The sequence below is a fragment of the Aedes albopictus genome, chromosome 3 (assembly GCF_035046485.1).
Source record: "Aedes albopictus strain Foshan chromosome 3, AalbF5, whole genome shotgun sequence".
Lineage (NCBI taxonomy): Eukaryota > Metazoa > Arthropoda > Insecta > Diptera > Culicidae > Aedes > Aedes albopictus.
Window position 1 is genome coordinate 94,897,266 of NC_085138.1, and position 25,000 is coordinate 94,922,265.

At 46.0% G+C, this 25,000-nt stretch overlaps 2 protein-coding genes and 1 long non-coding RNA gene across 3 annotated transcripts in view; 1 reads left to right on the plus strand and 2 right to left on the minus strand.

Annotated features, from left to right (window-relative positions):
• Positions 1-25,000, minus strand: part of LOC134291450 (uncharacterized) — a 383,602-nt gene that overhangs the window by 39,774 nt on the left and 318,828 nt on the right. The gene's annotated exons all lie outside the window — the stretch shown is intronic.
• Positions 10,120-11,644, plus strand: LOC109421319 (pseudouridylate synthase TRUB2, mitochondrial). Its single transcript, XM_019695831.3, has 4 exons — positions 10,120-10,353; positions 10,427-10,618; positions 10,896-11,249; positions 11,318-11,644. The coding sequence occupies exons 1-4, from the start codon at positions 10,224-10,226 to the stop codon at positions 11,623-11,625; spliced, it is 984 nt and encodes a 327-aa protein (XP_019551376.2). The 5' UTR covers positions 10,120-10,223; the 3' UTR covers positions 11,626-11,644.
• On the minus strand, positions 18,856-22,538 carry LOC109425568 (heat shock 70 kDa protein cognate 4; the record flags this gene model as incomplete). The annotated part of the gene is given in 2 exon segments (XM_029873605.2): positions 18,856-20,855; positions 22,298-22,538. A coding segment is annotated over 1 exon segment (1,956 nt). The 3' UTR covers positions 18,856-18,899.

Below are 25,000 nucleotides of genomic sequence, written 5' to 3' on the forward strand. Positions count from 1 at the left end.
AAGACCGACTTCAAAAGCCAAACAACATTTGCTTCACCCTGCAGAGGGAGGACTTGATGAACCTACAAAGCAATAGTAAACTCGGACCATGAACAAATATCACCCAAGAATTTCTGGAATAACTTGGTGAACCTACAAAGCAACAGCGAATTTAAACGATAAAGAATATATGCCATGAATTTCTGGAATAACTCCAAAAGTTTTTGGATGATAGGACCGACTTCAGAAGCCAACAACGCTTGCTTCACCCTGCAGTGGGAAGACTTGGTGAACCTGCAAAGCAATAGTAAATTCTGACCATGAACAAATATCACCCAAGAATTTCTAGAACAACTCCAGAAGTTCTTGAATAAAACGGACTTCAAAAGCCAACTACATTTGCTTCACCCTGCAGTGGGAGGACTTGGTGCACCTGCAAAGCAACAGCTAATTTTGACAATAATCAAATAGGTACCGCAAAGGTTTTCTGGATCAACTCCATAATTACCTGGAAAATGCGATTGAGTTCGAAGGAGAAAAGAATTGTTTTTGTATAACCTTGCAATTGGAGGACATGGTGAACTTGTAAAATTACTGCTCAATCTGATTATTATAAAACATCTGCTAAGGATAGTAGGAGAACGTTTATGAAACAATTAGTGGTAACAAGCGCTATCACTTTAGATGGCGTTCCGTAAGAATGGTCATGTAGTTTTGGATATTTTCTTCACTTATTTTTAGATTGTGGTGTCCACCCACAATCACCTCCTTTACCAAACCACCCCCCCCCCCCGCCTCCCCTCCTTCATGCCCCTATTTACTTGTTTAATAATATTTTTAAAAATACAAAAAAAGAAAGCTTAAATAACGGAATAGAATACGTATCTAACAGAATAATGCATAGGTTAAATTTGCTGAGCAGCAAAGTGTTTCCTCCAGAGATGATTGCTTGTCATGAAACTGATTAGCCAACCTGATTGATGTCCTATTTATCAATGATCGGCAGGAATAACTGAAAAGGATAAAAACGAATCTTTAATATTTAGGTGTGTTTATAAAACATTCGGATACTATAATGCCTACCAAGAACAGGCTGCTCTCCCGCCATGACAATGAGACAATTACAACGCTACGCTCCAGTAGACTCAAGCATAGGGTGGGTTTGATATGTGGACCAGTTCCGGTGCCGCAAGTGCTGGTAGACACGGTTCGGGAAACGTGGAACATGCCACCGAACATCGGATCGACTGGATCGGCTTATATGTACTCGAGGCCACAGTCAAGTCCAGCGGCTGGCTCGGCAGGTTCGCCTGGCGGCACCTTAGGTGGCACAATGGCAGATCTTCTTTTTCTTCTTCTTATTTATGGATCAACGTCCCCACTGGGAGTTGGCCTGTCTCACTTCAACTCAGTGTTCCTTGAGCGCGTCCACAGTTATTAATTGAAGGGCTTTCTTTGATTGCCATTGCATGAATTTGTATATTGTGTGGCAAGTACAATGATACACTATGCCCAGTCGAGAAAACTTTCCCGACCGGAACGGAAATCGAACCCGCCGTCTCCGGATTGGCGATGCATTGCCTTAACCACTAGGCTAACTGGAGACCACAACGGCAGATGGGTCACCGATACCCGGATCCGAATACAGCGGTGGATCGGCGTGCGGTTCCTGTGCTGCTAGCGGCTACGGTGGCTACTATCAGAACGAAAAGAACACAGCCGCCACATGCCACGGTCCGCCTACGGTGGGGGCAACGATGCTTCCTCGCAACCACCTTATCCAGCATTTTGAGAGATTATGACGCCGACGACGACGAGCAGGATGCAACCGCCGCCGCCGCTCCAGCTGATTTCCGGTGGGGTGAATCCATCCGCCGCTTTCGACCGCAGCCTGATTGAAACAAAATTGTAAAATATGAAGTAAAGCTCAGAAGTGGATGGCATTTGTGTTTCGGTGTCTACTTCCTTGTTTGTCAGCTAGTTATTGTGGAAGCGCGTGTAGAAAACTGCTTTGCAAATTTGAGAACCATGCTCTCAAGAAAGTACCACAAAAATAATGGAAGCTTACCTTGGTACACATTCCTGTTTTGCAGCATGCGTAGAACAATTTGCGGATTTCTGTTCCAGGGGAATTCGTTTTCTGTGGCTCTTACTGGCTGATCATTTCTCTCACGATCCGCACTGGTCCATAATCATCTAAAATGAACTTCAAAACACCATTTATTAGCAGATAATGCTTCACTCTACTTAGTAGGTTGTTTACTTACCTCGACGGGAAACTTATCGGGGTCCTCGGTGTAACGGAATCGGTTCCGGTAATGCGATTCCAGCTGCGTTTTTATTTCCTTCACATTGTCTCCTATTCGCGAACATTTTCCGATCAAAACAAAAACATAAACACGCTGAAAAAAAAATCAAAATAAAACCGAGGGGGCCGTTCACGTATTTTAAAGTAGATGTCAAACCAAGGGGCTCGCGGATGAAAAGACCCCGTATCAATTAAAATGAAAAGACCCCGAAATTAAATCGATTTTTTTCCTACTGTTTGATCTTAGTATTTATCTTTGGTTCCAGCTCGCGTGGGCCAAATCATGATCGTGAACGGGCAGAGTGTGTCCAAGTCGTGACTTTTTTCGGGTCCACCGGTCGATGTGCTTGTTGATTCGAGGGGGATTAGCGCTGTGTCTAGCTAGACAATTCACACCGCTTATGCCACTAGCTAACGTAAATGATGGTCCAGATGATCCGCTGATGCCACGACCGGCAAAGTTGTATTGGGCGGACTACTTTCGGACAATAAAAATACCGGAATTTAACTTAATAAAACCGCGAACATTTATTGTTAACTTTCTCTTATTGAGTCCAATTCACTAATGACGAAAGAACAGCGCTTGGCGCGCAAGCAAAGGAAAATAACATTGGGCGATACAAATATAAAGATCGATTACACACTAATATGAAATTGTGTACTTTATCACCCCTGCTCAATTTCAGATCGTTGAGAGGTTCAGCTCCTCCCGAAGTCGACAAAATGGCCCACCAGGTAGAGATTTCGTCATGATGTCTGCCACTTGTCGCTCTGATGGAATGTACTCCAGTCGAATACGCCCCTGCTGAATCAAGCTTCGGATGTAGTGCAGCTTCACGTCAACATGTTTCAGCCTGCCGTGGTCCTTCGGATCATTCACAACTCTTATGGTTGACTGGTTATCTTCAAAATACGTTACGGGGGCACTCAGCTTGTAACCAATTTCCTCCAACAACCGAATCAGCCATACTCCCTCGCAGACCGCTGTACTGAGTGCGACCAACTCAGCTTCTGTCGATGACAATGACACAGTTTGCTGTTTTCGAGTAAGCCAAGTTGTTACGCATCCAAAGACTCTGAATACATAACCTGTCACCGAACGTCTGTCGATGATGCTGTTTGCCCAATCCGCATCGCAGTAAGCCGCTATTACTTCCGCCTTGTCATCTCCTCTGTACTCTAGTCCTAGGTCCACAGTGCCCTTGATGTACCGAAGAAGACGTTTGAGATGCGTCCAGTGTTCCTCAGTCGGACAACTTTGGAACTGACTGTAATAGTTGACCGATGCGCAAAGATCCGGCCGAGTTGTCAAGGTCACGTACGTCAAGCACCCTATCAACTCTCTGTATGGCTTCGATGTACGCTTCGACTCATCTCCTTTTTCAAGTTTCAGACGACACTCCATTGGTACTTTAGTTGGTTTGCAGTCGGACATGTTAAAGCGGTTCAACAAGCCCTCAAGGTACCGTCGCTGGCTAATGCGCATGACTCGTTTCTCCATATCCCTTTCGATGCACATCCCAAGAAAACTGGTAACTTCGCCAATGTCGGTCATATCGAATTCTCTCGACAGACAGCCCTTGACAATCTTTATCTCTTTCTGGTTATGTCCGATGATCAGAATGTCATCCACGTATAGGATCAGGTAGACCCTCTTGTCCTTCTCGCCTCGCCAATACAGGCATTGGTCGCTGGTGCTCCGCTTGAAACCGAGTCTGGCAATGAATCGGTGGAACCGATCATTCCAAGCCTTAGACGCCTGCTTTAGGCCGTACAGCGACTTATGCAGCCGACATACCAGGTCCTGTCCTTCCACGAAACCTTCAGGTTGTGACATGTAGATCTCCTCACTCAGGTCACCGTTGAGAAAGGCCGTCCGAACGTCCATCTGGTGTACAAACATCCGTTCCTGGTTCGCCACAGCCAGCATGGTACGCAGCGTATCCAATTTCACAACCGGCGAGTAGGTTTCCGTGTAATCAAATCCGAAACGTTGGCTAAAACCTCTCGCGACAAGCCGGGCTTTGTAACGGTCTGGATTTCCTCCTTCGCCTGGCTTCACCCGGAACACCCACTTACACGAAATCGGCACCCGACCCTTCGGTAGTTTCTCCAATGTCCAGGTTTGGTTTCGCCGCAAGGAATCCATTTCGTCCTGTATTGCTGCTTGCCACTTCGGCCAATCCGCCCTCTTCTTCAATTCTGCGATACTGTCTGGAAGATTCTCCACATATTCCATTGCGCCCAAAGCAACTCCCGCAAAAGTCATATCATAGTCCTTTGCCCACACTGGTGGCTTTCTCACTCGACCCGATGACGTTGCACTGATCGTCTCACCACCACTTGCTTCTTCAACAGTCTCATCTTCCAGAGTATCGTCACAAGAATCGAAAATTTCGGACACTTCACGTTCAGGCACTTCTTGTTCTTCATGTTCTTCTTCATGTTCTATTTCCTGTTCTTCTTCATATTCTTTTTCGTCTTTATCGGATTCCCCACCGTTTTCAATGTCAGTAATTGGGGGGCCGACCACACTTTCAGTCCACTTATTGTCTTTCTTTTCATTTGCACTCACTTTCGAAGCTTCGTCGATAATCACATCTCGAACAGTCACAATTTTCCGCTCCTCGGGCTTCCACACTCGATAACCGTTCGTTCCATATCCCACGAAGACTCCTTTCCAACTTTTCTCATCAAGTTTTCGTCGCTTCTCTTTTGGAATGTGGCAGTAGGCCATGGATCCAAACACTCGCAATTTTGACACATCCGGTTTTCTCCCTTCGAACATTTCGTACGGTGTCAGCTTCTGGCCGATGGCGCTAGCCGGACTCCTATTGGCCAGGAACGCTGCGGTCTGCACCGCTTCGCCCCAGAACTCCCGACTGATTCCGGAATCGAAGACCATCGATCGAGCCTTTTCGACCAGTGTTCGATTCATCCGTTCACTGGTGCCGTTCTGCTCCGGACAATAAGGTACCGTAAACTCCATCTTGATACCCTTCTGCTGACAAAAAGACCGCATCTGGTTGCAGGTATATTCCCCGCCGTTGTCAGAACGGATGCGAGAAATTTTCACCCCAAACTTCGCAGTCATTTGCGCTTCGTACTCCTGAAAACGCTGAACCACCTCGCCCTTCGAATGGAGTAGATAAACCACCGTGAACCTGGACCAGTCGTCGATAAAGGTGACGAAATATTTGTGGCCATTCCATCCCGCCGGTGTCACTGGCCCGCAGACATCGGAATGTACGAGCTCCAGTACCCGACTCGAACGCCGCTCCTCTTGCAGCGTGAACGGATTCCTCGTTTGTTTAGCTGCTACACACGCCTCACAAACAATCGTCGATTTCTCACCTCCATTCTCTTTCAGGCCCGTCACCATTCCGTTCTTGATGAGACACGACAAATTGCGCTCCCCAAGATGCCCATAACGACGATGCCACAACTCTGTTGCTTTATTTATTTGCCCGGAGAAATACAAGGAACTGCACTCACCTTTTGCTGCGTAGAAGTTGAGCTCGTAGAGTTTATCACGCCGTTGCCCGGTGGCTACCACCTTTGAGCCTCGCTGAATTTCTACACTACCATCTTCGAACACCACTCTCATACCTGCAGCTTCGATTTTGCTGATGGAAAACAGGTTGCAACGAGCTTCCGGGATGAAAACCGCTCCTGCCACCGTTGCTTCGATGGTTTTTCCACCAACCACCGCCAGTACCGGAACATCACCAGCAAACTTTGCAGTTACCCACTCTCCACTCTTCGCGACAGCGATTCGCATCGGCCGCTCCAACGCAACAAGTTTTGAAAACAGCCGCTTGTCGTTGCAAATATGCTCCGTGGCCCCGGAATCGATGAACCACTGGATCTTGTTTTGCTTGCTTGGCATCTGGTCACTCGTCAGGAACATTACACCGTCGTCGTCATCCTTTTCTGCCACATGCGCCTTCCCGGAATACTTCTTCTCGGCCTTCTTCTTGTCGGGACACTCCGATAGCTTGTGGCCTTCCTTCTGACAACCGAAACACGTAAAGGGTTTCTTCTGCTTCGGTGGCTTCCGCGACGCACCTCGTGGCCCACCTCCGGAAAAAGCTGCTTCACTTTTCACGCTACCGCTACTGCTGACCAAAGTACTCTTCCGTTTAATTTCCTCGTCGAGCAGCCGGCACTTGACGAAGTCCATCGTAAGCTGCTCCTCCGGCTGCGACTCGATGGAGGTCACTACCGCATCGTACTCGGAACCCAGCGATAACAGCAATCGGCAAACGACATCGATGTCATCCATCTGACCGCCGGCGTTGCGATACATACGGATCAGACGATCGAATCTGACAAAATGATCCTGCAGCGAGCCCTCCGTGTATCGTAGCTCGTGCATTTGTCGATTCAAATGAAGCCGTTTCGCCACGCTCTTCCTCTCGAAAATCCTCACCAACGCGTCCCACATTTGTTTGGGAGTTTCACGACCTTGAAGGTGCTCCAGCTGATCGTCGTGGATGCGGGCCACCAGCATCGATTTGCATTTTCGGTTCTGCTTCTGGCGCTTTTCCAAAGCCTTCGCTTTCTGGAGTTTCACTTCCGCCGTGTCGCCCGGTTCGACCTTGAGTCCCGCCACATCATCCAGTTCCGTCTCGATGCAGTCCACCAACTCATGCTCTTCCAGCAAGGTGAGCATCCGGAACTTCCATGCGGCGAAATTCGTACCATCAAATATGGCGACGCGAAGAGTCTCCTCCCGATCGTGGCTTTCCATTTTCACGCACTTTTACGACCGAAAAACACTGAACTTTACCGATCCGCGATCCGAAAACCTTGCTGTGCCCCAAGGGGTTGGAAACTCTGACACCTTGTGTGAAACACCCATTTCACACACCTAAAACACCTTTTGACACCTTTTCGACACCTTCCAATTGTAACACCATGATGATTTTTTATTTTACTGGCGTCACTGGTCTGCCGATGCTTATGCAAACATGTTTACACTTTCAGTTTTTATGGTCGCTGTGCGGAACGAAACAGGCAGCAAGTAAATACCGGATACGAGCAACAGCGCAGAATCAAGTATGTACATTTTCTCCGGACCGGAGCTTGATGGACGAAATCCTGTCCAACACCTGGCCCAACATTACCATCGACCAGATAGCTAAAAAGGAAAAGTTGTAGGTGAATAAGCGGATACAACGACCAGGCGGCAAACAAGACTGCAGAAGGAGCGAACGCTGAAATCCTCCGCATTGAAACCCTCATTGGGCGACTCCGGTTCCTACAAACCGTCATTATCATTCACAGCACGGTGCTGCTCTATCGCTACCATTGCAACCCAAAGCCGGAATGAGGGAGGTCGATTGCCAGATCCTCAGCTCCGGCAACATAGTTTTCAGAAAGATCATCTTTAATGAAGAGCAGCATATGGAAACAAAAACACCCTGACCAGTTGCGACGACCAGCGCGGAACGGAGATTCCGAAAAAAAGGGATCGAGTGAAATCCTGAAAGGGGCAACCATGTGGAACCGGTATGGAATTTTTGGTACATAGAAGGGGTGCTTAAACGAAGGACTACCGGAAGCAACAGCGAAGTGAACGATGTCAAACTGGGCGTGAAAGTCGGGTAAGTTTCGGGATTTTGATTAAGAAAGGGAAAGTTAAAAAAACGTAGTTATTTATATTTTTAGAAGCGATTGCTTCAGTTGCCCAGTGGTAATCTAAACGACACTTAAACTGGTTCAAATCGGATTCGACAATTGTTGCCCAGGCCATCGCCAAAAAATCTCTTAAGCACAAGGAACAACTCCACCAACAACCCTAGTGTTCATGGATTTTTTTTTTTCATTGGCCATGGTAAAAAAAAAAACCTTTGGAACAATCGACCATCTGGCTGATGTCATCCCACCGTCATATTATTCAACGTACAACACTTCCTCGTCCTGAATCGTCTGAATCACTTCTGAAGGTATTCGTCACTATCAGCCATCTCTGGACCAAGCTCGTCTGCCTCCAGCCAATGCTTATTCGTTCGAGAATCGATCGAAATCTCGAACACCTCCGAAGAGAACCAGGAAAAAAACAACAATCCTTCACCGGAAAGAACACCACATCATGAAAATAAGAATTAAAAGTGTTCAAGAAATAAACTGATCAAAAGTTTTATTTTTTTAGAACAGCTAAGACATGTCGCTATTTTATCTCGGACAAAAAATAAATTTAAAACAACAAGTTCCTAAGCGTTTAAACAAAAAACTTCTCTTCTTCCTCCCATAAACAGTGGGCTAAGCAGTGCGCATCAGCAGCGGCAACTATAGTTAAGCAGCTCTCCTCGCCTCTTCTCTACTTGGCGGCGTGTTGCACAGATTGGCCAGCATCTTCCGGTAAAAATCACGGTTGTTTGAAATGAAGTCTTTGCAATCCTTTATGTTGTCTCCTCTTCCTCCTCCTCCTCTGGCTTGATTATCGGGGTATTGTGTTCAGGCGGTTCAAATTCCTCGGCTTCTACGAGTATTTTGCTGCGGACGTGGACAGTGGATGGATATTTGATGGATGGTCTTCAGTCTTCCATTACTGTCGCCTTCACCATGTTTCGCGCCAAATGACTCTGAATCTCCTTTCGAATCTGGTAGAGCTGAATACGGATATAAGAAAAATTAGAATATATGCATCGAATTATTTCAACTGGATTTTTACATTTTGTAATCGTCATTCCACCGTGCGATCCTTGGCCCAGAATTTCCACTCATAAGCCTTGAAAAGCCCACTTCCAAGTCAACTGTGTCTAATGAAATAGACGGCGGAGCAATTCGCTTGGAAAGAGGAGAACTCGGAGGAGAAGAAATGGCTCTTCGTCTCGCCACTTGTTTATAACCCGCGATAATTTTCATTTTCAGTAGCTCTGAAAATATATTTTTGTGATAATTTCACTGATGGATTCTTATTTTTCGCAAGGATAAACAAAACAATCATGCGGTGTTGCCAGAAATATTGGAAAAGATGAACAAATTTGACGTCTTGCGTAGATATGTCAAAGACGCTGTCAAACACACAGAAACACCCAAAAACACCCAAAAACGCCCGAGGAACACCGTTCGACACAATTCAAGGTGTCAGAGTTTCCAACCCCTTGCTGTGCCCATAACCTATTGGGCGGACTACTTTCGGACAATAAAAATACCGGAATTTAACTTAATAAAACCGCGAACATTTATTGTTAACTTTCTCTTATTGAGTCCAATTCACTAATGACGAAAGAACAGCGCTTGGCGCGCAAGCAAAGAAAAATAACATTGGGCGATACAAATATAAAGATCGATTACACACTAATATGAAATTGTGTACTTTATCAAGTTGGTGGTCCAAGGAGCTCCGCTAGGATCGATACTATTCGCGTATCTCAGCGCTCTTCCGGTACCTCCGCGTCGTCCAGCAGCTCCCACCCAAATTGTTCGTCCTTGGTGACGGTGGAGAAGACTCTCTTTGTTCACTTTCTCTTTCAATTATTGCAATGTAATGGTACACTTTTCAACTACTTTTGCAGTACAAATCAAACGACGATTGTTTTGACCATCGTTAAATGCAAGGAGACAATCATAGTACAAATAAACAGCTGAAATATTAACGAAAGAGAGGGAAACCAAAGAGAGCCTCTCTTCTGCAGATAGGACCTTTAGACATGTTTGGCCTGTATTGTGTTCAAAAATACTCAATTTTGAGTTTCTCGTTTTCTCCGTGTATGCTCAAATCTGAAAACATCGCCCAATTCTTCGACTCAAAGCAGAGACGAACTTAACGAAACGTGATCACGTGCATTTGTGTTATGAAAATAAAGAACAAAGAAGAACAGAGAACCGTGAATCACATCACAACAAAAGCATGTCGTGGATGCTTCTTCCAGTCTTGAAGTTTGCGTAATAAATTTAGGTTTTGCAATCAAACCGATTCTTCGACATGTCGCTGGTTAAGATCAAGGATGCTCCTACTGTTTGGAATTATTTGAACGGCGTAGTCAATGTGTACAAGCCAGCAGGTCTTACGGTTCAGCAGGTACGCCATACCATCATCGGCAATTTGTGCAGAGGTGAGTCCACTCGATCCATCCTCAATAATTACCTAGGTATTTTGTAGAATAAACGTAATTGTTGTCTCCATAGATCTCAACCAGCTGAAAGTGCGACCACCGCTGCAGCGGATTGCCATCGAAAGCGGATCCAATTCCAAGTACCTCGTTCGCAGAAAGGAAGACCTATCGGACAATGTCCTAGTTGTGGGACCCCGCTATCAAACGGAGGACATCCGAATGCGGATGAGCGCCAACCATGGACGGTTGACGAGCGGTGTACTAGGTAAAGAGAATCCGTTGATTGGTCACGTTTTATATGTGAGAAAGAGTTCACAGATGTAGCAAAGATCAAATTGGTCTTTGGGTATACATCGATTTAGTAAAGTCTCGCTCGACCATAAGTTTAAAACGTTATTAGTTGGAAATTGATCAGTAATTTTTATTTTATCATAGTACCTATTCTTTGGCATGCAAGAATAAGTGGAAGATTTAGCTATTTTAAAATCAGAATTGTCCACTAAATCAAAAAATCTGCTGATTTTACTCATATCCAATTACAGTTGTTGGTATCAACCAGGGGCTTTCGATGGCCTACCGGATACAGCAGAATCGTCCCCTGCGGGTGTATCGCGTGACAGCCTTCCTGGGCAAGGCCACCGAAACGCACTTCGGCGATTCGAGAGTCATTGGACGGGCAACGGTGGAGCACATAGGAAGCGAGAAAATCAATCGGCTTTTGGCCTCGCTGCAGGCGTCCCATCAGAAAAAGATGTTCGAACTCTGCGGGGTGGACATGCAATCGCAGGCCGCTTACGATTTGGCCGTGAAGGGTACGATTCGACCGGCGGACAAGTCGCAACCGATGATCTACGGGATTCGGTTGGTGGAGTTTAGGAGACCGTTTTTCACCATCGGTTCGAATAATTTTAAATTATTGCAAAAAAGTCACTGAGTTCAATGTATCATTTACTTTTTTTTTCAGAAATGCACGCCATCAACGAAACGGAAGCCTACATAGGTAATTTAGTTCATGAAATTGGCTTGAATCTAAAATCCGTGGCCCACTGTGTCGGTATTCGATGCATCCGGCATGGACATTTTGAGCTCAAAGATGCCTTGCTTCGAAAAGACTGGAACCTACAGTGTTTCCTGAACAGTATGGCCCAGACCAATCAACTTCTCAAACAACACCCGGAAATGACACAGCAAGTCAATTCAGAACTGGTTGATCTTGAGGACAACGATTCAAGCAATCTTGGTTCCCACCAGGAACAAAGCGAAAAAGAATAAACTTCAACCTGTGAACGAACTCATCAATAACGGCGACTGCACACTTCATCAATGGTCATTGATCACCACACCATAAGCCAGCCTCTCATATTACAAGCGTGAAGATTAAACTGGTTTCCCTTTTTGGGAGGGCGTTGTCTCGCCGCAACTATCAACAGCACTGTGGAGGATGTCTGGCGTTGTATAGTTCAATACGTTTCTTCAATTGTCGCGACGATCGGCCGCAAAAATGCGTGGGTGGCTAGAAGAAGCTCTCACCAGTTGAATGTACATTCAACTCTCTGATTACATGCTTCTGCATATTTTCCGGGAGACGTTGATGATGTGCCTCCATCTTTGGTCGTAAGTTTTGTTGATTATTGCAAAAAAATAAACGCCCAATTTGTAATAGGGTGCGATGCAAATGCCCATCATACCATATGGAGCAGTACAGATATTAACAAAAGAGGTGAGGATCTCCTGAACTACATTTCATCTAATAACATATACATATGCAATAAAGGGAATTCACCAACTTTTGTTAATGCTATTCGACAGGGAGTTTTAGATCTTACGCTTTGTAGCTATCTGCTACCAGATAAGATCGCGAACTGGCATGTTTCTGATGAGGAGTAATTGTCAGATCACAAACATATCAGGTTCGATTATAAAGCCGAATCAAATTTAATTGAAATCTAACTGGGACTTCTACAGCTTTTATTTAATGAATAGATATTCATATAAGGGTGAGCAGATATTGTCTGTTTCACAGTTGAAAAATGCCTCTGATGAGATTAATTGATAAAATGATTTCATCATATCATGCTAGCTGCCTAATCCGAAAGAGGCCATCCAACAGGGATGTCCTTTGGTGGAATGATAAGCTGGCAGATCTGAGGAAGAAATCTAGACGGTTGTTCAATAGAGCAAAAGTTACATCTGATTGGGTTCAGTATAAACAAGCCCTTACAGAATACAACAGAGAATTGATAACGCTCCTACGGCTGCAAGGCTTCATGAAGTCCTTTCGAAAGCCCATTCAATGGTCTTGGAAGTCTTAAAAAAAAAAGATGGCAGTTTTGAGTTTTACTGAAACATTGGAAATAATGATGAGAACTCACTTCCCAGGGTCGATTCCTTATTCGGATGAAGAACAGGACTCAGATAAGGCAAAACATGCGTGGTCGACCAATGCCTATCAAAAAGCTTGTGAAATCTTCACACCGTCAAGGGTCGAATGGGCATTGAGTTCTTTTCAACCTTTCAAATCTGCCGGGAAAGATGGAATTTTCCCAGCTTTATTTCAACATAGAAAAGAGGCGATTTGTCCGCTCTTCACCTAACCAAAAGCCTTCAGACTCATTAGCCTTTCTTGTGTTCTGTTAAAGACCATGGAGAAAATAGTGGATGACTTTGTCAAGTCTACCAGCTTAGTAGAAATGCCTCTAAGCAAATTTCAGGAAAATCTACCATAACAGCGCTACAGTCGCTAGTCAGCAAAATTGAGAAATCGTTTCAAGCCAAGGAAATAGCCGTGGTTGCTTTTCTCGACATTGAAGGAGCATTCGATAACGCATCCTACAGCTCAATGCGTTCAGCAATGGAAGCAAGGGGCCGAGCAAGGGGCTTAAATTAATGCATTATTGAATGAATAATATCGATGCTTAGAGATCGAGATCTCTTCCCAATATCCCAATCTTCTTAATATCGATGCTTAGAGATCGAGGGAGTTCTTGGTTCTTGGAGGTGCGCAACTATCAGTAAGATCTGTGAAGGGCTGTCTTCAAGGAAGAGTACTAGCGCCCTTATTGTGGTCTTTGGTAGTGGACGAACTCCTTAAAAAACTCATCAATCAAGGCTTTGAGGTTATTGGATACGCAGAAGATGATGTAGTTATTGTGATACGTGGGAAATATGACGAGCCGATATCTAGCCGGTTACAATCTGCGTAGAATGTTACCATTAAATGGTGCCGAGAGGAGGGATTAAACTTAAACCCTTCAAAAACTGTAATTGTACCTTTTACTAGAAGGTTAAAAATAAATCTTACTGAACCTTTTTTAGATGAAGTTTAAATTCAGTTCTCAGAAGAAGTTAAACATCTTGGGGTAACTGATCGGGATTGATCACCGTGGAATTTTACTAATTTATGTGGGTTGGCTCTTTCTTATGTCACCGAAAAGAGCCAACCCACAAATTAGTAATCTTGGGGTAACTTTGGACACGACACTGAATTGGAATTGTCATTTAAACAATGTTTCAACTAAGGGTACCAATGCCCTTTGGGTCTGCAGCAAAGCCTTAGGAAAAACCTGGGGTCTTAGACCTAACATGATTCACTGGATCTATGCTGCAATAGTCCGGCCTAAGATTACTTATGCTTCACTTGTTTGGTGGTAACCTCTCAAAAGAAGCTAAGTAAGCTACAAAGACTTGCTTGTATATCTATGACAGGAGCAATGAAAAGCATTCCATCAGTTGCTTTGGATGCCCTTCTCAATATACTGCCATTGCATCAATTTGTTAAACTACAAGCGGCAAAAGTGCTCTGCAGTTTATCCGTTATAATAAAGTCCTAGACGGGGATCTTGTTGTTGAGGATCATCAAACACTTCAAATTAAACATGGACATAAAAACAGTAGAAAATTGGATGATAACGAAGACCAACTATGATGTTCCCTTCAAAGTTGTGAAACCGTGTCGCTATGTTTGGGATGCTGGTGGGCCAAGTTTACGTCCAGGTTCTATTGTATTTTATACTGATGGGTCCAAGATGGGAGAAAATACTGGAGCTGGTGTTTTTGGCCCTGGTATCAGTAAGGCTATATCAATGAGATGCAGTCCCATTGTATTTCAAGCGGAAGTTCAAGCCATTCTAGGGCGTGCCAACATTTGTCTGAAAAGAAATTATAGGTTTGCCAAGATCTGCATCTTTTCGGACAGTCAGGCGGCTCTAAATGCGCTAAAAGCTTTCACTTATCAATCGAAGCTAGTGTGGGAATGCACTATTTCTCTGAAGCAATTGGCCAGTAGGAACGAGGTAACTTTATGCTGGGTGCCCGGTCATTGTGGAATTCTGGGAAATGAAAACGCCGACAATTTAGCCAGACAGGGTGCGGCATCAAGCTTTGTAGGCCCTGAACCTTTCTGTGGAAATGTCCACGGTAAAATCTAATTAGAATGCCACGGATACATCCAAGCAAGCAAAAAGATTCATAAAACCCAGTGCAGAAAAAGTCAAGTCCATACTGAAACTAAACAAAAGAGATCTCAGGGTAATTACTGGTCTGATGACTGGCCACTGCTCGAGTAAATATCATCTAAGTAAGATAGGAAAAATCCAATCCTCCGAGTATCGTTTCTGTCAAACGGAAAACGTAACTGCCGAGCATTTACTCTGCAACTGCGTAGTGCTGTCCCATGACAGATTGGCGATATTTGGTAAAGGGTTTCTAGAGCCCTTGGAAATTTGGAGAAGCAATCCCAACAGGGTAATAAACTTCAGAAAATGAGTTGTGCCTAGTTGGGATCAGGTGTGTTACATGAACGATTGTCCATCACAGCTCAATTGTGACAGGATATTTGACTAGCACCAAATTAAATATGGGTCATACCACAATATTCCTAAATAGAGGACCTGAGGCCAACAACCTACTGTTTCCAAAACCCAAAAACCATTACAGAAATCGAAATTGAAAGATTACGTACAGATTGAACGGCAACGATTTTTAGCGCGAAACGACGGACAAGAATTGGAACTTGGAATGTGCTAACCCTAGCCCAGCAGGGTAAACTGGCATAACTAGCCAATGAGGCATGCCGTATGAAGCTTGAGATCCTAGGACTGAGCGAAGTCCGTTGGCCGAACTTTGGAGATTGACACAAATTGGCGTCGGATCAAATTCTGCCATAGGAACACTACAACCAATTGAATGCTGTCGTGTCCAAGATCCACATGGGCGACTTCAACGCGAAGGTTGGTTCCGACAACTCGGACTATGAGCACGTCATGGGACGCCATGATCTCGGAAAATTACGCGAAAACGGAGAGCTGTATGCAGAGTTTTGAGACAACAATGGTATGGTGATTGGATCTCCTAATCGGCGAGATCCGGCTGCGCATAGCTAGGATTTATCGACAGGAAAATAAAACCGGGCGCCGGTTCAACACACGCCAACTGGAAGACGCTCCGGTGAAAAAGTCCTTTGTTGAGGAGCTAGAGAACCGTGCTGCGGATATTCCGGACGGTGGAAGCGTATAAGATCAATAACGCCTTCATCGCCAACGGCTAGAATAATTTGGGTGAGCTATGCACCCGGAGAAAACAGTGGATCTCACAGGAGCGAAGGAACGTCAATGCCGCGATAGAGCGAGCGAAAACACGAGGAACCAAGGCCGTAACTCGTCAGCGCTATTCGGCTTTCGAGAATATCGTCGTAGTAGCAATCGACTGCGATACACACCTAGTGGCCCTAGGTAACCAGTTTGTTTGTTACTATAAAAAACTTAGTCCCTAACAAGAACTCCTACACTTGCTCCTACAAGATAATCGTTTTATCAATACAGCTTTCGTTACTTGTTCAAGTCTATCCAAGTTATTCCTGCCCTCAAACCCGAAACTCAACAGATTATGAGCCCAGCACCGAAGGATATGGCGTATGCATTGTGCAATTACGGCAATTCCTCTCGGATATAACCAATGTCCGCACATACAGCAGTGCGATTATAGATTCGGATCACTACTTAGTCGCTGTATGCATGCACTCAAAGTTTTCGACAGTTATCACCACGCGTCGAAGTTGAACGCCGCGGCTCAACGTCGAGCAGCTGCGTAACGTAGACGTGGCTCAAGACTACGCGCAGCAGCTAGCAGTGGTCCTACCAACGGAAGAGCAGCTTGGCGCAGCTACACTTGAAGATGACCGGAATGGACATCCGATCCGCCATAGGTAGTATCTCGGCTACAGCGCTAGGCTTCGCGACTCCGAATCACAGAAACGACTGGTACGACGGAGAATGTGAACAGTTGAAAAACGAGAAAAATGCAGCATGGGCGAGAATGCTGCAACACCGTACGAGAGCAAATGAGGCACGTTACAAACAGGCGCGGAACAGGCAGAACTCAGTCTTCCGGATGAAGAAGTGCCAGCAGGAAGAACGAGATCGCGAAGCGATGGAAGAGCTGTACCGCGCTAAGGACACACGAAAGTTCTACGAGAAGCTGAACCGCTCGCGCAGAGGCTTTGTGCCACAAGCCGACATGTGCCGAGATAATCACGGGAATATTCTCACGAGCGAGCGTGAGGTGGTCGAGAGGTGGCGGCAGCATTACGATGAGCAAATCAATGGCGACGTTGCAAGTACCGAAGGTGGCGTGGTAACAGATCCAGGAGTATGTGCACAGGACGAAAGACTTCCAGCCCCCAACCTCCAAGAGATTGAGGAGGAGGTTGGCCGGTTGAAAAACAACAAAGCCGCTGGAGCAGATCAACTACCAAGCGAGCTTCTAAAATACGGTGGAGAAGCACTGGTGAGAGCACTACACTGGGTCATTACCAAGATTTGGGAGGAGTAAGTATTACCGGAGGAATGGATGGAAGGTATCGTGTGTCCCATCTACAAAAAGGGCGACAAGTTGGATTGCGGGAACTACCGCGCGATCACACTATGGCAGATTATGCACGAATACGGATTCCCGGATAAACTGACGCGGTTGATCAAGGCGACGATGGATCGAGTGATGTGCGTAGTTCGAGTATCAGGGACACTCTCGAGTCCCTGCGAATCTCCCAGAGGGTTACGGCAAGGTGATGGTCTTTCGTGCTTGCTTTTCAACATTTCTTTAGAGTTAGTAGGAGAGCGGGGATATACACGAGTGGAACGATTTTCACGAAGTCCGTTCAGCTTCTTGGTTTCGCTGATGATATTGATATTATTGCTCGTAAATTTCAGACAATGGCAGAAACGTACATCCTACTAAGGAGTGAAAACAGGCGAATCGGATTGGTCATTAATGTGTCGAAGACAAAGTACATGATGGCAAAGGGCACTATGAAGGAATGACCGCGCCCGCCACCCTAAATTTATATCGAGTGTTGAAATCGAGGCGGTTGAAGAATTCGTGTACTTGGGCTCACTGGTGTCCGCCAACAACGACACCAGCAGAGAAATTCAGAGGCGCATTGTGGCAGGAAATCGTGCTTACTTTGGACTCCGCAGAACTCTACGATCGAATAAGTTCGCCTTAACACGAAGTTCTACAAAACACTGATTAGACCGGTAGTCCCCTATAGGCACGAAACATGGAGTCCACACCGCGAAAATCGGGAGGCTATGGTGGGCAGGGCACATCATCAGGATGTCGGATAGCAACCCGACTAAAATGGTTCTCGGAGTCATCCGACCCGTACACAAAGACGTGGTGCGCAGCGAGCTACGTGGGGCGATCAAGTGGAGGACGATCAGCGGACCCTTCGCAGAGTGCGGAGCTGGAGACATACGGCCTTGGACCGAGTAGAATGGAGACGACTTCTACGTACAGCAGATGTTACTCAGGCCTTAGACCGGTGAGCACACTCTCTAGCTGGTGATTACGAAAAAGCTTTCGACCGCCTCAATTACGAAAGTTAGATGCTCTCAGGCGCAATTTCGCTGAATAATCCCATTTGTATTAGAAATTTTGTATTTATGTGATATGCGCAAGGTATATAAATAAAAGACCAAGTTTTAATTCTTAACTCGTTTCCGTTCGTTTTTATTTTGATCCTTGTTTCCGTATGCAAATGCTTCGCGTTATTTGGCTCTTAGCTATTTCTCTTGTAACAATAATGTTGTTCGAAAATAAAATCTACACACTGGGGGGAAGGGAAGGTAAGGAACAAACGTTAACTCACAAAAACAAAATTCAATTCGATTGATTGATCGCTTGCGAAATGTAAGCGCGGAATGATTGGCTTTTCGTATAAATTAAAACCTGGCATGGTCAGTTTGCAGCGAATACTATATTCTCGGAATTGAACCTCGCTAAGTTAAGAACTTTAAAAGTTCTTAACTTAGCGAGGTTCAATTCCGAGAATATAGTATTCGCTGCAAACTGACCATGCCAGGTTTTAATTTATACGAAAAGCCAATCATTCCGCGCTTACATTTCGCAAGCGATCAATCAATCGAATTGAATTTTGTTTTTGTGAGTTAACGTTTGTTCCTTACCTTCCCTTCCCCCCAGTGTGTAGATTTTATTTTCGAACAATTAGCCACCTGCTGCTGCTGATGGTGTGGTTGAGATCGAGTTACTTAGTCGACTTCCTCGATGGTCGGTCCGGATCCGGATCCGGCACCAGGGGCAGCGCCAGCACCGGCTCCCGGAGCACCACCTGGGAATCCGGGCATGCCTCCTGGGGCACCACCGGCGCCCTGGTACAGCTTGGTGATGATGGGATTGCAGACGGATTCCAGCTCCTTCTGGCGGTGTTCGTACTCCTCCTTCTCGGCCAGTTGGTTGGCATCGAGCCACTTGATGGTGTCGTTGCACTTGTCCATGATGAGGGTCTTGTCGCTGTCGGTGATCTTGTCCTTCAGCTTGTCGTCCTCCATGGTGGCCTTCATGTTGAAGCAGTACGACTCCAGGGCGTTCTTGGCCGAGATGGTTTCCTTCTGCTTCTCGTCTTCGGAGCGGTATTTCTCCGCTTCGTTGACCATGCGTTCGATGTCCTCCTTGCTGAGACGGCCCTTGTCGTTGGTGATGGTGATCTTGTTTTCCTTGTTGGTCGACTTCTCGAGGGCGGTAACGTTGAGGATACCGTTGGCATCGATATCGAAGGTGACCTCGATCTGGGGAACGCCGCGGGGCGCTGGTGGGATTCCGGACAATTCGAACTTGCCGAGCAGGTTGTTGTCCTTGGTCATGGCACGTTCACCTTCGAAGACCTGGATCAGGACACCGGGTTGGTTGTCCGAGTAGGTGGTGAAGGTTTGGGTCTGCTTGGTTGGGATGGTGGTGTTGCGCTTGATCAGAACGCTCATGACACCTCCGGCAGTTTCGATACCGAGCGACAGGGGAGTAACGTCAAGCAGCAGCAGGTCCTGCACTTCTTCGGACTTGTCTCCGTGCAGGATGGCGGCCTGAACAGCAGCGCCATAGGCGACGGCTTCATCGGGATTGATCGACTTGTTCAGCTCCTTGCCGTTGAAGAAGTCCTGGAGGAGCTTCTGGACCTTGGGGATACGGGTGGATCCTCCGACGAGGACAATGTCGTGGATGCTAGCCTTGTCCATCTTGGCATCACGGATGGCCTTCTCGACGGGTTCCATGGTCGAACGGAACAGATCGGCGTTCAGTTCCTCGAAACGGGCACGGGTGATCGAGGTGTAGAAGTCGGTACCCTCGAACAGCGAGTCAATCTCGATGCTGGCCTGGGTCGACGACGACAGAGTACGCTTCGCGCGTTCGCAGGCCGTGCGCAGACGACGCAGAGCGCGCTTGTTCGTCGACAGATCCTTCTTGTGCTTGCGCTTGAATTCCTGGGCGAAGTGATTCACCAATCGGTTGTCGAAGTCCTCACCGCCAAGATGGGTGTCACCGGCGGTGGACTTGACCTCGAAGATACCGTCATCGATGGACAGGATCGACACATCGAAGGTACCGCCACCAAGATCGAAGATCAGGACGTTGCGCTCGCCGGCGGTCTTCTTGTCGAGACCGTAGGCGATGGCAGCGGCCGTCGGTTCGTTGATGATACGCAGCACGTTCAATCCGGAGATGGTTCCGGCATCCTTGGTGGCCTGACGCTGCGAGTCATTGAAGTAAGCTGGCACTGTCACAACGGCGTTGGACACCGTCTTGCCCAGGTAGGCTTCGGCGGTTTCCTTCATCTTGGTCAGCACCATGGAACTGATTTCCTCGGGGAAGAAGTTCTTGGTCTCTCCCTTGTATTCGACCTGGATCTTTGGCTTGCCCTCGACCGAGATCACATCGAACGGCCAGTGCTTCATGTCGGCCTGGATGGCGGGGTCGTCGAACTTGCGACCGATCAGACGCTTGGCATCGAAGATGGTGTTGGTGGGGTTCATGGCGACCTGGTTCTTGGCGGCATCGCCGATCAGACGCTCCGTATCGGTGAACGCCACGTAGGACGGGGTCGTCCGGTTGCCCTGGTCGTTGGCGATGATTTCGACCTTGCCATGCTGGAACACACCGACGCAACTGTAGGTCGTGCCCAAATCAATACCGACTGCTGGTGCCTTGGCCATCTGCAAAACAGGAGATAAAGAAGGGGAGAAAGGGATTACGATGGGAGCTATGGTAGTTGTTGAGATTGAAATCATCCACTTCTGGTACCCTGGGCGAACTGAAACGAATGGGGAAGCTAGGCGTGACAAATGAGTACTCAAAGCTGGATGAGCGGACGGGAACCTACGTCGACAACCTCAACAAATGTGAAATTGATACTATACCTACATAAGTTAACTTAATTTCGCCATATTCAACAAGATTTCATGCCGATTTTAATGAATCACACCAAACCGAATTTTGAGCCCGCGGCAAGGATTTATGGTATCAATTATCGCGTTGGGATTCTTCGAAAACCAACCATAAATCGATCGATTATAATGAAGCTCAACTTTACATCTATGAACATGATGACACATCAGGTCAGGAAGCCCCATATCGAACCGAGTATGCAAAAAAGTACCGCTTTACTGACGTCTTTCCACACACATTCGTATACACCATATACTGCACTACTTGACCCTAACCTCATTCCCATCTGCTCTTTGCACGCTATCATATTGTTGTGTTGGTGGTATTCGCTGCAGCACATCGCGCTCCACCATCCCTATCCCAACGACCGGTAAGTCTCAGCAGCCTACTACTACGGCTGACGCAATTCAACACACCGTAAACTATAGGCGGGAGATGAAGCGTGTTCGCGGATTGCGATGCGACCCGCGAACAAAGGTAGGTAGGTAAGCTACTGATAATGAAACCCTCTGGCCGAACGAACACGAGACTCGTGTGTTCGCTTCCGCAAACCTTGTCCTGAACACCCTACCCTGACCAAACTCAACTACCTATCCACACTGCTGCGGAGAAGCTCGCGTGAACGAAGATAACCTTCTAGAAATTACCCGTTCCATCACGATTGCCATAAAAGGGATTCATATGGCTAAACTCGCAGGTCAAGCAGGTTCACGGAACCGCATGGAAAATGTGATTCACTCCCCATCTTCCACTTCAAGACCCGTTCCAAATTCCCTCGAGACGGGGAAATTACATAAGTTCACACGAAATAAAACCGTGTCACGATTTTCTTCCAGCAGCAGCAGCCCCCCCAATCGATAAGAACCGAAATTGAGGTTAGGTACGTGAGCGCCTCATTACTGCTGGAAAAATTCCAGAACGTTCGTTCTGGAACGCAATTGAACCGTTCGCGGCCCTCCAAACCTTCCGGAAAACGGAAAAAACGCACAAATCCCTAGCCAACATCGCTGGCATCGTGAAATCCACCCCGTGGGCACATTATTTCACCAGACACACACCGCGCACCAAACAGGAAGCGAAGGCCATTTTGTTTCCATGCGGGAAAAAAACGCAGAACAAGCATGACTCACTTTCCGAACACTTTTTCCCCAGAGCACAAAAATTCCCGATTTTTTCCACCCACCCAATCACGCAAACGAAAATTGCTTACCTTTATTTGCTAGTGTAGATCACGAACGAGAAATCACTTTCCGGGATAGATGGAAATTTTGCTCACTTCCTGGCTTTCTTGGAAAATCACACACGCACTTCAGGAACTTTACTCCTCTCGAACAACGGAACAGGAGCTGTTTGCTCTCTTCTTGATGCTGTTCAGTAATACAATGTGAGCGAGGTGGGCGACGGCGGCTGGTTTTATAAAATTTCCGCCCGTTCGAGATGTTTCTACGCGATGACGGGTTGGTTGCGGGGGTTGGCGCGGCAGGGTGGTCGCAGTCGCGGCCGTCGGTCTGGCGGGAAACTTGCTTGAAGCTTCCAGCACAGTATCGAATCGAACGAACAACGGGAGCCGATCCTGTGTGCGTGTGAACGGTGGCTTCGGTTCGATCGACGACGACGACGAACGGTCGGCGGCAGGCGACTGGGAGAGAATTGAGAGGATTCGTTGCACTCTCCGCTCCGGAGAGACGCAAAATTGAGTACGACACACGCATGAATTCATGCATACATTCAATGTAATTAAACGAATTTGCAAAATTGATTACAATATTATTTTTATTTCAATGCTATGAAATTCATAATGGAGTTCAGCCGTTCAGCCTGCTGAAATGCAAATTTTCTTGAATTAATACCCGGGAACCTATTCAAAAATCAATCTGGAATTTGTATCCACTTATCCGCGAGTGGTAATGGCGGCGGCGGGCACAACCAACCGATTCGAATTTTGACGTTTCGTTGGGATGCATGCATATATTCAATGTATTTAAAGAATTTGCAATAGTATTTATACGCAACAAGGTGCAGAATGAGGATTTTTAAAGCACGAGTCGTCCAACGAGGCTTGCCGAGTTGGATAATTTTGACGAGTGCTGTAAAAATCGAGTTCTGCACCGAGTTGCGTACAACGTTTTTTGCAATTTCATGTCGTTTTCGTTTTTGCGACGGTGCTACACCGTTTCGTGCTACACTTTTCGCTTAAAAAACGAACGTTTTTGGTGTAGTTGCATTGGTGTGCGTGTATACAAACCAAAATATTGACAACTTTGCAAACGCTGATTGGTGGATGCGGTGTACACCTGCTACACTCCCGATTTTCTGAGTGCTGCACTATCATGAGCGGTGCAGAAAAAGTGCTACACCGGTGTAGCACGAAAATCAAAAACGAACGTTTTCGGTGCAAAAGTGCTGCACCGGTGTAGCTGCACCGCAAAAACGAAAACGACATCAGAAATTACGCTTGAGGCGAGGCTTGAGGATAGTTTTTAACAAAACTTTTCCATCAAACTACACATTGATGTTCATAGCCCTGTTTAAGAAAATCTGATCATAGCAGGTTATACTGTGTAATTGTCACAATTTTTCAAAACTGCGTCCAGAAAGCATCAAGAAGCTGATCAAAACTGACAAAAGTGCTGTAATGGTTCACTCGCAGAAAAATAAATTGTAAAAACAATTAAATTATAGTTCAAATCAACCAATTTTTCAGTTTGTTATAGCGACAAACTGATTTCTAGTTTAAACTGAACTGTTCCATTGTTTGATAATACAAATATATTCATTTGCCGAAATTTTTGACAGTTTGTTAGAACAACAGATATATGTGGTAGTTTCAACATAAAATAACAGATTGTTTTAAACGACTGCACCACAGACAAACAGACGTAACTCTTCGAACATTTTTCGATTCAAATCATAGTCACGGAAACATATTCGCCCAATGCTAAAGGGACAATGTTTGGCCGACCACCAACTAGGTGGCGGTAGTGAGCAAACGTCAAACTCGAACAAAAACTATGCGAGCGCCACGGTTGGGCAGTTGGCCAACTATCAAATTTTGAAAAAGACCGTTAAATCGGTGTACGATGGGAATCATCAGAGTGTTACGTCTGTTTGTCTGTGACTGCACTTTTGCAACTAACAAAGCCGGAATGTGATTGTGTTGGTGACGGCAGCAACTGCGGCAACTCGGAAATCTATTTTTAGACCGTCGGTAAGCGGATGGGGAGGAGAACGACTAAAAAAGACAAAAAAGGCGAAACCGATCAACTTTTTGTGGATGCTGTCGTGAGTACCTGCGCGTTATCTATCACGGCCATAGCTGCACTTGGAAGTTGGTGTGATGGATTTTCTACTTCTTCTTCGTTGTGGCGATGTTGGGGTAAGCATTTTATAGCTATGTGAGTGCTTTCGGACCATGCTTATGGTTTTTATTTTGTTGAAACAAAATTTTTGACATTATTTGAAATTATGGTAATCGGTCATTTCTATCGATAAACTCATCGATAAAAACAATTAAATATAACTTTGGAATAAGTAAATTCTCAGTTTGATAATCAACCATGCGTTTATTGTTTCAAACAAGCGCCATTTTTCTGCGTGTGCACGGGAAAAACAGATTACCTAAAAAATACGTTAAAAGAACGCAAAATTAAGTAAACCGCTTAAACTTTTTACCCAGCAGTGGGTTGTTTTCTCGCTCTCCCGCTCGCAATGTTGTCAAAAACAAAGCGAGAAGCAGCTACCTAGCCGATAATGTCCGTGCGAGAAGCCAAATTTGGGTTTTTTGCCGTTTACTCAAAAGTGGGTTTATTTCCACCCACTAGGGTACTTCGAAAGTCAACGCTAGGTAGAAAGAACTTTGCGATGGGTTGCAATTTTCTGCCGGGATCAAACGGAAACTACCCACTCAGAGCTT